At 41.1% G+C, this 13,710-nt stretch overlaps 1 protein-coding gene across 1 annotated transcript in view; it reads left to right on the top strand.

Moving 5' to 3' along the window:
• The first annotated feature begins 4,821 nt into the window (after positions 1-4,821).
• Utp11 (UTP11 small subunit processome component) overlaps positions 4,822-13,710 on the top strand; it is a 9,393-nt gene continuing 504 nt past the window's right edge. The window contains exons 1-7 of the mRNA XM_004851007.2: positions 4,822-5,027; positions 7,906-7,967; positions 9,149-9,251; positions 9,863-9,976; positions 10,460-10,553; positions 10,648-10,778; positions 13,001-13,111. Coding sequence (XP_004851064.1) covers positions 4,965-5,027; positions 7,906-7,967; positions 9,149-9,251; positions 9,863-9,976; positions 10,460-10,553; positions 10,648-10,778; positions 13,001-13,111 — 678 coding nt within the window. The 5' untranslated portion in view covers positions 4,822-4,964. The remainder of the gene's footprint in view (positions 5,028-7,905; positions 7,968-9,148; positions 9,252-9,862; positions 9,977-10,459; positions 10,554-10,647; positions 10,779-13,000; positions 13,112-13,710) is intronic.

Genomic DNA, 13,710 nt, shown 5'->3' with positions numbered 1-13,710 from the left:
AAGCATATATGGTTATCCTCATTTTAAAGATGAGACCATAGAGGCACAGAGAGATTAAGTAACTTGTCAAAGACAACACAGCTAAACATGGCAAAACCAGGATTCAAACTTAGATTGTCAAATGTCAAAGCCCCTTACCCTAAACTAAGTTTACTAGGGGCTGGGGATTCAGCTCAGCGGTGCTAGACCTGGCTTTCAAGTACACGGTTCTGTTTTCGATCCCTGTTATGAAGGAAAAAAAAAAAAAAGGAAAGGCTCTGCAGTATCTGTAGTCACTCAACTTTTGCAAGCCTCTGTCTCATCTGTTGAGAGTTGCTGACTATCTCACAGAATTGTTGTACTGGATGAGACACACAATAGGTTTTCAGTGTGACCCCAAGCCCCTTTCATGGTCTGGTGTTAAGGTTCTGCTGCTTGGACTTGGAGGTCTAGAGGTTACAGAGTTAGGAGACCTCTGGCTCTGGTCAGCCTAGGAGGGAGCCTGGCCTAGGGCAGGGGACCTGTGTCCTTTTCCCTCTCCGTTTTCAGCTGCCCCGTGGGTTCACATTTCCCTGCTCATTTTATTTCCATTGGCCCAGGAAGACATCCCCTAGGGAGTTTAGGGATCAGCCACATGGACTCCCTGTTCCCCATCTGTCCTCTCCCCCTCCCTGGGAAACAGGTGTGTCTGAGCCTGGGCTGGAAGCAAAGACCAAGTACTGAATGAAGGGCCTTGGGTAAGGATCTGGTAGTCCCTTCATCACCCGAGAGGTTCCCCACATACCTTTTCCTTTCTCATGCTCAGGGTTACTTTGCCATCCTCTCACTTTACTAGAGTTTTTAAAACTAGTTCCTGGGTCACTATTGACAGGCCTTTCATGGCTTGCTCTCGGTGCTGAATCACTCCCTGGTGCCTGTAACCACAAGTCCTCCTTCCTCCCACTGAGAAAATATCCTTCCTTCTCTGGCTATATTGCTCACTCTTGCCGCTGTGATGCCTAAAGTCCTCCCAGGCCGCAAGGCTTAGCAGACACCCTCATTCAAATTGCTCAGAAACTTTCCTTTTGATCCTAAGCCTGGCAATGGGTTTGTGGATGGGGAGGGTAAAATGACATGAGTGACTTTCCCAGAGAATGGGGGTGGTGGGAGATGGAGGGAGAACTAGTGTGATTAAGTGATGCGGGGCATCATGCTTAGATTGGTCATTGCCTGCTTTAGTCTTCAAAAAAAAATCATATGAGGTGGTTATTTTTATTTCATAGAAAAGGACATAATGATCAGAGATTTTTGACAATGTGGCTCCAAATCACAAGCCAAGAAATGATAAATTTGTAATTCCAATTCAGAGCTGACTGCATGGTTCCCTATGTTCAGTGCTCAGAGCTGGATTCTCTGCTAGTCACTCAAGATTCTATAGGGGAAGTGGCCAGGGCTGCTACCTAGTCACTCTGGATGGTGGCTATTTGTTTTTTTCGTGGTGCCAGGGATTGAATCCAAGGTCTTTGTGTGAGCTACAGTCTCAGACCCTTTTTTATTTTTTATTTGGAGAAAACACTCTTGCTTAGCTGCTAAGTTGCCCAGGCTAGGCTCAAACTTGCAAGCCTCCTGCCTCAGCCTCTCAGAGTGCTGGAATTACACCTCTGCCACCATGTTTTTTGTTTGTTTGTTTGTCGTTGTTTTTGAGACAGTCTTAATATGTCAGCCTGATATAGGCCAGGGTGGCCTTGAACATGTGATTCTCTTGTCTCATACTCCCGAGTGCTGGGATTACAGGTGTGTACCACCACACTGTCTCACAGGGCTCCTTCATTGAGAGGAGCATGGAAAGGTGGGCCAAGGTCAGCTCATGAAGGAGTTTTGTCTTCCAATGATAATCGACAAACAAGATGGAATTTTGTCCTGGTTAGGCAAGGCTTAAACACAGTCAGGAAGAAACTTCTCACATAGCAGATCTCAGTTACTGTCAACTCTTCCATGTGCACTGCTTGGCTGGACTGGCACCTCTGGGGATTCACTGAGAGGATTTCCCCAGAGTTCCTCAACTGGAGGGATGACCACTGTCATGAGAAGAGGATACACTTGCAGAACCTGCTGAAAGTCAGCTTCATGTAGTAGAGAAGAAACCAAATGCCTCTGGGATGCTTTTCTGTGTCCAACTCTCTCGCTAGACTTAGATGTGGGTGTTGTAATAATAACAATAACAGTGAAGCGCCATTAAATGTGAATCTACTAATGGAGAACACAGTATTGAGCACTTTATTAATTATTTATTTTTTGAGATAGTCTATGTAGCTAAGGCTGGTCTTCAATTCATTATGTAGTCTAGGCTGGCCTTGAACTTGCAATGATTCTCCTGCCTCAGCCTCCTGAATGCTGGGATTTCAGGCGTACACCACTATGCCCAGCTAAGCACTTTAAACATATTATTTTTCACAACAATCCTGTGGGTCTAGTAATATTACCTTATTTTATAGGTGGGCAGATGAAGGCTCAGGAAAGCAAACTTTATCATGGCTGTTAGCAGTTGGGATCAGAACACCCCTTCATGGTTCATAGTCCTAACCATTACATTGTAGTGCCTCTGACATTCAACCTGTCAGCCAGCCATTCTTGTGGGGGTGTGACAGACTTAGAACTTTACTTTTTAAAATTTGTATTGGTACATGTTTGCAGTACACAATGATACATTCTTCAAGGGGAGTTGGTATATGTTCATTATACATCTTAGTTCTTTGTACTTTACTTTTCCCTTCCCCTCTTCTCACCTCCTCCCTCCATCACTTTTCCCATTTGCAAAAGATCTAGCTTCCTGTTTCCTATTATCTGTCTTTTATTTTGCTCTTTAAATTATTTACTCTTCAATGTTTTTCTTTTTCTTTTTTGGTACTGGGCATTGAACTTAGGTCCTTGTGTTTTTGAGGCAGGTGTCGGAACCACTGAGCTAAATCCCCGGCCCTCTTTAAATTATTTATACTTTGGGTTTCTCATATAAGAGAAACCATGGGATATTTAAATTTGTGTGCCTGATTTATTCCACTTGCCATTATCATCTCATGGTGCATCCGTTTTCCAATGAATGACTCAAATTTATCTTTTTTTATGGGAGAGTACTACTCTGTATAAATAGCACATTTTCTTTATTTGCTCATCTGTCAATGGACATATAGGTCACTTCTAAGATTTAGCTATTATGAGTTGTGCTGCTATAAACATGGGTGTGTATGTGTCTTTCTAACATGATGTCTTTAACTCTTTTAGGAAGATACTTAGGAGGGGCACAAATGGGTTGAATAGAATTTCTAGTTTTAGTTTTTTGAGGAATCTCCATTCTGATTTTCATAATGGTTGTACTGGTTTACATTGCCACCAACAATGAAAAAGGTTCCTTTTTACCCTGCAGCTGTGCCAGCATTAGTTTTTTTGGTGCCAGGGATCTAACTCAGGACCTTGTGCTTGCAAGGCAGGCAGCGGGACTACTGTAATTTCTTGATGATAACCATTCTTTCTGGAGCGAGATGGGCCCTTGTATTAATTTGCATTTCTCTAATGGCCTAGAGATGGTGAACATGTTTTAGTATATTTATTTGCCATTTTTATTTCTTCTGAGAAGTGTCCATTCATTTCAGTTGCCCATTTTTTGTTTGGGTCTTTTATTTTTTAGGGGAATCTAATTTTTTTTGAGTTCGTTATATATTCTAGACATTAGTCCCCGGAGGAGTAGCTTGCAAAACTTTTTTCCCATTCATTAAGTTGTCTCTTCAGTCTGTTGGTTGTTTCCTTTGCTGTGCAGAAGGTTTTTATTTGATATAATCTGCTTTGTTGACTCTTGGTGTTAATTCTTGTGCAAGTGGGGCTCTATTCAGAAAGTCTTTGCCTATGCCCGTGTCTTGAAGAGTATTACCTTTCAGCAGATTGTTTTAATATTTAAACCTTTGATCCATTTTGATTTCTAGTACATGCTGAGAGATATGGGTTTAGATTTAATCTTTAGCATGTGTATAGCCAGTTTTTCCAGCAGGACTCAGAACTTTAAAACTATTGTCCTTAAACCAGGCAATGGGGACCCACACCTGTAATCCCAGCACTCTGGGAGGCTGAGGCAGGGAGGATCCCAAGTTTGAGTCCAGTTTGGGCAATTTAGCAAGACTCTCTCAAAAATAAAAAGTAAAATAAGGGTCAGAGATACAGTTCAGTGTGAAAGCCCTGTCTAAAGCCCAGAAACTAATAACAAGGAAACAAATTACCCGTCTATGCTACTTACAGATATGACTCTTCAACACCTGGCCCCATGAGACCAGACGTGCATGCTATTATTATCCTTGTTTTATGGGTGAGGGAAATGATGCTTATTAAAGGCAAGAAGTCTGCATAAAGTCACACGCCCAGTAAGTCAGTGGCAGAGCCAGATACAGCTTTTTTTTGGTATCGGGGATTGAACTCGGGACCTTGTGCTTCAGAGGCAGGCGGCAGAACCACTGAGCTAAATCCCCGGCCAAGCCAGATATAGCTTTAATGTCTCTTGTGCTCTCAGCATAGTACACTGCAAAATTCACAGAGCTCCCACCTTTAAATGTACCGCGTAAAAACCGGAAATGAGTCCAAGCCATAGGTGACTGCACATGCGCACACACCAAGCCCAGCTCAAACGGAGGGCAGTGCCAGCCACGTGTTCCCAGGTGCCCACGCGCAGCCTGGAGCAAAGGCGAGGTCTTGGGATGCGTGGACCTTCTCAGGCGAATAAGAGCAGGCTCTCATGTCACGTGATTTGCCATAGGAAACTACACCTCCCAGAAGAGCCCGCGAGTGTCGCCTGATCTGGAGGACGTACTTCTGGGAATGCAGGATCCTGATAGGCTGTCTGACGGAAGTGGGCGGTTCCAAGCGGGTGGTGGCTGGGTCTGTTTCCTGTAGGGTGGGTGCAGCGGCGGCGAGGCGTTGAGGATCCTGCGTTCTACACTGAGCTTCTGAGGACTCAGCGGGAAGGAATGGCGGCGGCTTTTCGCAAGGCGGCTAAGTCCCGGCAGCGAGAACACCGAGAGCGAAGCCAGGTAGGACCGCGCAGGCTCCATGAACGCTTGCCCGTGGCCCCATGTTCTCTCGCCCCAACCTCCTCGAGGCCCTGGAGTCTTGGTCCGGGCTACGGAGATCCTGTGTGTAGATAAGCGCAAATATTGCTTTGTTGCCAGCACCGCTGGGGCTGAGCCTCGAGTGACTATGGTCAGGGATTTGACCTTTTCTGTCCAGAGAGGGCACCGGCTGCTCCCCATTCCTAGGGGTTAATCACACCTACCCAGCAAGATTTCAGTGACAGTTGAGGTCAAAGCTCAAAGTGCCTGGCAGACGTTGTAATCTATATCCACGGCTCAGCTCTACCTGCTGCCTATAAGGTTCATGACCGAAGAGATTGATGTTAATGTGGTGCCATCATTATATGTGGGCTTTGTATTCACGAAAATCTGTCACATGTGTTTTGGTTTATGCCTCAGCCTGCAATGTTGGTGTTTTCCATCCCCATTGTACAGGTGAGGAAACTGAGGTCCAGAGAATTGCTTGACCGCTCACGAACACTTCATCCAGGCAAAATAAACTAGGATTTTGGAGGAGGATATGTTTGTGTGGAGAGGTTTAGTAGATATAAGCTTCTGTGCAGAATTAATGTATCCATTTGACTGTTCTCAGTCATCACATATCTGATTCAGAAAGACCTTTAGAGATAACTTCTTTCCAGGTGGGGAAAGCTTCTGTGACTGATGACATAGAACTAAAGACTTTTAACCACACTTCAGTCTTCCTGCCTGATAGCATTCATTATGCGTTTTCTGTCTGCTAAGTAGTATACTGGGAGGAGTAATAAAGTTTGTCACCTTGTTTGGGAGAGTATGTATATGTGAACCTATTTTAGATGAGGAAGTGAAGGCTCAGGTAGGTAATGTCTTTGCCCAGAGACACACTGGCAAGTGGCAAAGACAAAAATCACATCAGGTGTTTTGAGTCCAGAGGGTACTCAAAGATGAATAAAGACGCACCTGTATAAGAAATGGCACATAAAAAATATTAAATGCCAAGTAGGAATGGGAAGGATAGAGATGCTGAGAGAAGATCAAGGTGAAACTTGTTCAACTACAGAGCAATTTGCTTTTAAAGACAGAGGTATCACCTTTGAGCACTACAATAGGCAAGGCACAGCCCTCCTTGCTTTACATGGATTGCTTCATAATCCTACAGTATCTTTATGAGGTGGATGTTATCCTTATTTTACAAATAAGGAATCTAGTGCTTAAGGAGATTGACTGGTGTATACAAAGACAATTGATTTGGATTATCCAAGAAGAGAGAAGGCTTTCAAGGATGGCCATCTACGTACCTAAGTAGAAATAAGTCTTTGAGGGAAGGGAGAGGAGCAGTCCATGCTGGAAGATGAGTGAACACATTGACCCTCATATTTCCTATTTGGATACTTTGAACTTCATCCTGTGGGTCCTTCAGTGAGGCAGTAGGGAAGCTGCTGCAGATATTTTGTATGGAAGGGGTTAAATGTTATGTAAACCATTTCAGATGCAGTATCAGTTTTCCTTCTGTAATGCAGATGTACCTTCAAGAGAACACAATGAATATCACAGTTTCTGCCTCATCTCATTGCTCTTTTGATCCTTGAATTTTCTTGCACCACTGTCAACCTCCCTTCATCTACTATTTTTAAAATAAAAATTACCAGGGAGAGGGAAAAATAAATAAAAATTACCAGGAGATGTTTTAGATGTTATTTTAAATACTGAGTTACTGTATCATTTGAAAGATAACAGATGACAAAGGTGACTATTAAAAATTCCACTAAAATTATTATGTAAATTTATTAGAAGTACATGTACTTTCTCTGAGGTAAAAATTGTTTCGAGCAGATGAGGATGCACTCTAGTGGTGTGTGGAAAAGCACACACTGTGGCCCCAGACAGAATGGGTTCTAGTTTTAGCTTTGCACTGCCTCTGTGTTCTTTGGTGTATCCTTCTCTAAACTTCATCCCCCTTCTGGAAAGTTGGTGTAACATGTTACTCTTTGTGATTCTTTTAAAAATGAAGTGAGATTGTGTAATGAGTAAAGCATATTGCTTTGTAACAGAGTAGGTGCCTAATAAGTGTGGCCTATGAAGTTGCTGTAAACAAAAGCATCTACTACAGACCCTGGCATAGATTAAGTGTTCAACATATAGTAGCTTGTAGAAAGATGATACAAACATTTAACCTTTGAATCCTCTAGGTTATCTATATGTGTGTCAGAGAAACTACTGTCATGCTTGCTTTTCTCTCATACCTTGTACCAAAGGTACAGTAGCAACAATAAACATTCTGGACACCTGCTGTGTGACAACCCATGTGCAGATGCTACTATTTACAGAAGCTCATTGAATCCTTACAATAACTTTAGAAAGTACTATTGTTATTAATTCACATTTAGGAAATACCTCAGAGAAGTTAAGTGATTTGTCCAAGTTCACAGATTAAAAGGTAGAGTTTAGATTTTCATCCCAGGTCTCCAGAATCTAAATTTAACTCCCTTACCACAGTTGCCTTCTTGGTACTATGTTTTCCCTTGGTAGTATTTTGTAAACCCTTGGATTAAGATGGTAGTAATTTTAGTACAACTGGCAACTGCTTGGTTAGTGCAGAGTCATTGTTGCCTCTCCCTGTCCTTAATAGGCCAAGAAACATACTATGGCAGTGCTATGACCTGCCTGGCACCTGTGTGGTCCCTCTCATCTTTGGGCAGAGCACAGTAGAGGGGAGGGGGAGGAACAGGATAGTGGGTTGGCTCCAAGGACATGGATTTACTGAGCACTCCAGAGACTCTTGTTCCCATCAGGTGTCATGTTGATCTGAGTGTGTGTTTGCTGAGGAAACTAAGTGCTGTTTTTTTCTTTTGTCTTTTAGCCTGGCTTTCGAAAACATCTGGGCCTATTGGAGAAAAAGAAAGATTACAAACTTCGTGCAGAGTGAGTCCAGTCTTTCTGGTAGAGGTGCTGCCAGAAAAGATTACAGCATTCCCAGACCTCAGCTGAAGTGTCCAGGTGTCCAACGGGGAATAATTTCCTACCATTGATAAAATGGCCAAAGCTCTGTCAGCCTGTTGGATATTTTTTATGACCCCAAACTTCTCCCTTTGTTTAGATAGAGTATTATTTATTTAACTAGCTGCATTGTAAGACTTTTTTATTATGTTGCTCTAGGGAATTTTGTTATGGTGGCTTTGATTTGCCTCTGCCTTAGTGTTTGAACCAAAAGCTGAATTTTTCTCCCTTTTCTTGAAGTGTAAGATATAATCTAAATCTCCATTCATTCAGTCTCTTACATCACATGTTGTGGTATGGAATGAGAAGATGTGAAAGATGGATTCATGAGACTGAGTGTGGGTGATAATGAACTCTGAAAATGTTTTATAAAACAATTATGCCCATTTTCCTTTTTTCTTCAGCATTTCATTTGCAAAATACTTAATTATTTGTTAGTGATATATATCAGCTGATGTCTTTCTTATGCTCTTTGTGTGAATGGTGTTGATGGATTAAGTGGTTTTCTGTAGGTCCCAGAGATTTTTGAGGCTAATAATAATACTTGAATGCTATTATTATGCCAAGCAGTGTTCTAGATTTCCCGTTTTTACACTTATCCCAGCAATCTTCTTGGGGTAGGGTAGCGGGACCCTGCTCATTTTCCAGATGAAATTGGGATAGAGAGTTGCTAACTGTCTTACCCAGGATTACTTAACCAGAAGTGGTGGAATGTAGATTTGAACTGATGTTGTGGCTCCAAAGTCCACCATTTTAGTCATTGTACTGTGACTCATATTGGTAATTTGGTTCTGAAACTTGTGGCAGAACTCTGCCTGGGAAATTTTGTCCTTTTGTGTGTGTGTGTGTTTGTCCCTGTAATGATATAAGTGGCACTAAGATAAAAGTGGGATGGGAGACAGTTAATTTCAGGTATGATCAGAATAAGAGTGGACTATAGATTATGGACCCTATAGAGACATGAGCCCACTTCAGTGAAAGTGGAACGTGGGTCAGCTCCAGTCATTGCTTTGGTGTTTTTGAATTTTATTTTGTGTGAACTTTTAGATGCCTGTAAAGTTTGTTCAGTGTGTGTGCTTCAATGAATATTTCATCTGCTTTTTTAGTGACTATCATAAAAAACAAGAATTCCTCAAAGCACTTCGGAAGAAGGCTCTTGAAAAAAATCCAGATGAATTCTACTATAAAATGACTCGAGTTAAGCTCCAGGTGGGTTTCTGATGGGTCAGTTGGTGTTTCAATCCCCAGGTGTTGGAAAATAAGGATGGGGAAAGAGATAGAGAGGAAGGATTCTGGGGTTTAATTTAGCCCTTTTCTAGTTGGTTCGAGTATAGCGCAGATCTGCCTCTTCTTGAGCACCATATATTTCTCCTGTATCTTTTTTTGTTGTTTTTTTGGGACAGGGTCTCACTATGTAATCCAGGCTGGCCTTGAACTAGTGGTGATCCTCCTGCCTCAGCCTCCCCAGTGCTGGGATTACAGGCATGTGGCACCACACCTGGCATCTTCTATATCTTGAATTGTCTTATGTCTAAAGCTGTTCTAAGCAGATGGCTGGAGGTGCTACATTGAAAGTAGCACCAACAACCTTGGATTACTGTTACCATGCAACATTTGGTCATTTTTCTAACCACAAGCTATGCCAACAGTTTATTTATGATTTTATTCTAATAGGAAATGTGAGGGTCAGGGATTTAACTCAGTGGTTCCGCTGCGTGCCTGGAAAGCACAAGGTTCCAAGTTCGATCCTGGTATAAAAAAAAAAAAAAGAAGAATGAAGACCTCTAATAGGAAATGTGTTTTTTAAATTTGGATTTTAGGATGGAGTTCATGTTATTAAGGAAACTAAGGAAGAAGTAACTCCAGAACAGCTAAAGCTAATGAGAACTCAGGATGTCAAATATATAGAAATGAAAAGGATTGCAGAAGCTAAGGTAACAACTCTTTGTTCTGTTATATTTTTACTGGTTAAGAAAGGAACATAAACCCATCAATATTCAGTTATCAGTTGATTTCCTCTGGTGTTCATAATCTTAAATATGGTTGATTGTGATAATGATTTAGAAGTATAGTCAGCATAGTGGTATAAAGAGTTCAAGTTTGAAAATGACACATAGGTTCAGTTCTGGCTCTGCCATTTACTTGCCCCATGACTATGGGTAAATTAATCTCTTTGAGATTTTTCTCTCATTTCCATCTCATAGGATTGTTGTAAAGATTGAGTGAGTTTTGTGGAATGCCTCACCCAGTACCAGGACATGTAATTGATGCTTGATAAATTTTAGTGGTCCTTCCCTTTAAAAGAATGAAATTCCTTGCTGGTTGGCAATAATGATGTGAAATTGTCTCAACGTTTGTAAATTTATTTCTGAGACTCCAGAAGAACCCAATTTTAAGTGAGATATTTTATATTTTAGAAAATTGAAAGACTAAAATCAGAGCTCCATCTGCTGGATTTCCAGGGGAAGCAACGGAATAAGCATTTGTTCTTTTTTGACACCAAAAAAGAAGGTAATGAAATGTTTGATGGTTTCTGGGAAAGTCTACTGTGTCACTCTGTGTCGTTTGGTACAGACCGTGACTTAAGGATTATCTTGAATTTTAGTTGAACAGTTTGATATTGCCACTCACCTGCAAACAGCCCCGGAACTAGTTGACAGAGTCTTTAACAGACCCAAGATAGAGACCTTGCAGAAGGAAAAAGTGAAAGGAATTACCCATCAGACTCGACTGAAGGTAATTTTCTCCATTGTTACACAGTTAGGAGTTTGGTTCTTTTTTTTTTTTTTCTCCATTGTGTTTTATATACTTATCTGTGGAAAACCCCTTGAGTTTCCTTAGAAAAATGGAAAGAGAATTTGATGATTGGGATGGAGAATAGAGAGCAACAGGAGGGCTAGCAGGCAGTGTGCTGGAGAGTATATGGTGTACTGTACTGGTCAGGAGTTTAGGCTCTGGCTCTTAGCTGTGGGTTTGAATCCCAGCTCTGACCTTGTTCTTTTAATACTTGAAACAGATGCCAACGATTAAGAAATGCCAAGGAAGGAGGGGACACGGAAGATTTAGGGATGTGGTATACAGAGCTTTGATATTAAACCTTTAGCAGTGAATACCCTTATTATATGCATTTATAACCAAAATTTCATATTGACTTTTCCTTATCGTGCTTTCCATCACTAACTGGGTTGTGGAGAAGACACGCTTTTCTCAAAGCCTTCTGGAGTTGAACTCTCACTTCTGACTGATTCATTTTTAAAAAAATGCTGTCAGTGTATTTCGAGTAGACAGCTGTTCTGTTTTGATTTGAATCATTTACACTGCATCAGTTTTGCTTCCAATGTTTAATTTCACAGCAGTCTTCTCTAGCTCAGAGGCAGCTAAACTTGCTTTAGTAATATAAATACCCCTAATTAGTTTGACTGTCTTGAGTAATCCCATAAATTTGACAGTCTGTGCAATAGAGTGAAAACAAAAGCTGTCTGGAACCACTGCTGTGCGACTGTGCTAGAATCAGTGGATTGTTGAAATCCGAGGCCCAACAATATTTCCCTTGATGTAGTTACACTTCCAGCTGAGGAGCTGGCTGGCTAGTGTTCTTGTGATGTATTTTCTTTTCTTTTTTTTTAGTTGTATTTTCAATTAGCTGTGTCACTGACACTTCTCAAGCATTTTGTGGTAGTACCTAAGGAGATTAGTATTCCAAACTCCTATGTAGAATAGTTCACCATCTTAACTCTTGAGAAGTTAAGGTTCAGATCTTGTCACTTTTGTCTAGTACTGTTTCACTCAGTTGTTTTGTTTAAAGCAAAATTATTTTTAAAGACTGCTGGTAGGTGAATTGCAGGTCTTGATGGGCTTTATGAGGTCTGTGAACACCCCTCCTCCACTGAAATTTTGTACAAATAGGTATATACAGGTTGAGCATTCCTAATCCAAACTCTGAAATCCAGAATGCTCCAAAATTTGAAACATTTTGAGTGCCGATGAGATGCCATAAGTAGAAAATTCCTCACCTGACCTTATTTGATGGTCACAGTCAAAATGTAGGCACACTAAAAATATTGTTTAAAATTATCTTCAGATTGCATGTATAACGGATATTGAAATATAAGTGAATTTCATGTTTAGACTTGGGTCCCCTCTCTAAGATAATGTTGTTATTTATATGCACATACCCTAAAACCTCCCAAAATTCTAAATCCAAAACACTTCTGGTCCCAAGCATTTGGGATGAGGGCAACTCAACTTGTATTTTATCTCAAGAAAGAATTTGTAGCTTTCATCCATTTCTCAGAAGTTTATGATTTCCCCAAATGTAAGGACCCCACTAGTGGTTTTTTTTTTTTTTTTTTTTCTGGTACTGGGGATCAAACTCAGGACGTTGCATTTGCAAGGCAGGCGTGGTGCCACTGAGCCCCAGACCCCACTAATTTTTAGGGAGTCATTAGCAGTGCAGATTTTCAGGTCAGCCCCTGATAGAAAAATTTTTCTGCTTTCTGAGTTCTGATTCTCAGGCACCAGCACACTGCCTCATAGCCCCTCTTGCTCTCTATTGACTGGTGTGTTCTTGCCACCAGCTCAGGTGACTGACACAAGGGTTGAAGCAGCTTAAGAATAGTAGTGGAAACATTCCTGGAATCTGGGAGACTCAGGGCAGTCCTGACTGTGCTCCAAGTGAACCCTGTGCCCTTGGGCCAGTTATTTTTTTCCAGATCTCCCTCGTTCTGCATTTGTGGTGACAGGTTTTGATAAGATTGTTTTCAGGGTTCCTTTGAGCTCTAGAATGTGATGTTCCTAAAGTTGACAACTTCATAGTAATTACATTATATTGATTCTGGGGTAAGGTGGGATTGATGAAACCATTTATGCATTTGGGCTAAAGTGGCTTAAGAATCAGTTTCTTATTCATTTGTTTGCCTTGTTAATTGTTTTACTGAAAAGATACGTTTCTTCTACAGCGGATAGCTAAAGAAAGACAAAAGCAATATAACTGCCTGACACAGCGGATTGAACGAGAGAAGAAATTGTTCATTATTGCACAGAAAATTCAAACTCGCAAAGATCTTATGGTGAGGAGAGAGAGCCTTAGGCTTTCTCTTGTTTTTTTCTTTTTTTCTTATAAAGGTCTTAACTGAGACTGAATTTCAGCTGTGTGTAAATCAACCCAGTGAAAATGTCTGCTCCTCAGGGGCAGTGGTTTGAGCCAGTGTCTGTTGCCCTGACAGTGTTGAAATGTTCCTTGATTAAGAAGGTAATAAGGGGGTTATTAGTCAGTGCCTTCGAACAGCAAAGGGTAGGATCGGGTAGCATATGAACTTTATAGCTTATGAGCAGCTCCCGTAACATTTAAACAGGTTAACAAAACAGTGCATGTCACTCATTGGTGTTTAAAAATAGACAACATTGTGTAGTTAAATAGCAGAGCTAAGGAATATAAGATGCCTCTTTCATATTATTATCATTCCTTTAAATGTCAAATTCTTTAGCCTTGCAGATCATTTCGGTCAGCCTTTCTCAACTAGGGTTCCGTGAGAGAATTAAAATTATAATTTTAAATAAAACAATTATTTGGACACCTCTCTTTAATTTTTTCAAGGACAGTAATAGCTAATAGCATTCTCGATGCTCAGAAGGAAAGTTAAGGCATTGCGTACAGTGGATGTGTAGT

The sequence above is a fragment of the Heterocephalus glaber genome, unplaced genomic scaffold, assembly GCF_053883595.1.
Source record: "Heterocephalus glaber isolate CG9 unplaced genomic scaffold, H.glaber_assembly_v1.0 deba00001452, whole genome shotgun sequence".
Lineage (NCBI taxonomy): Eukaryota > Metazoa > Chordata > Mammalia > Rodentia > Bathyergidae > Heterocephalus > Heterocephalus glaber.
The sequence above is the reverse complement of the archived record's forward strand: the minus strand, read 5'-3'. Positions and strand labels throughout refer to the sequence as shown.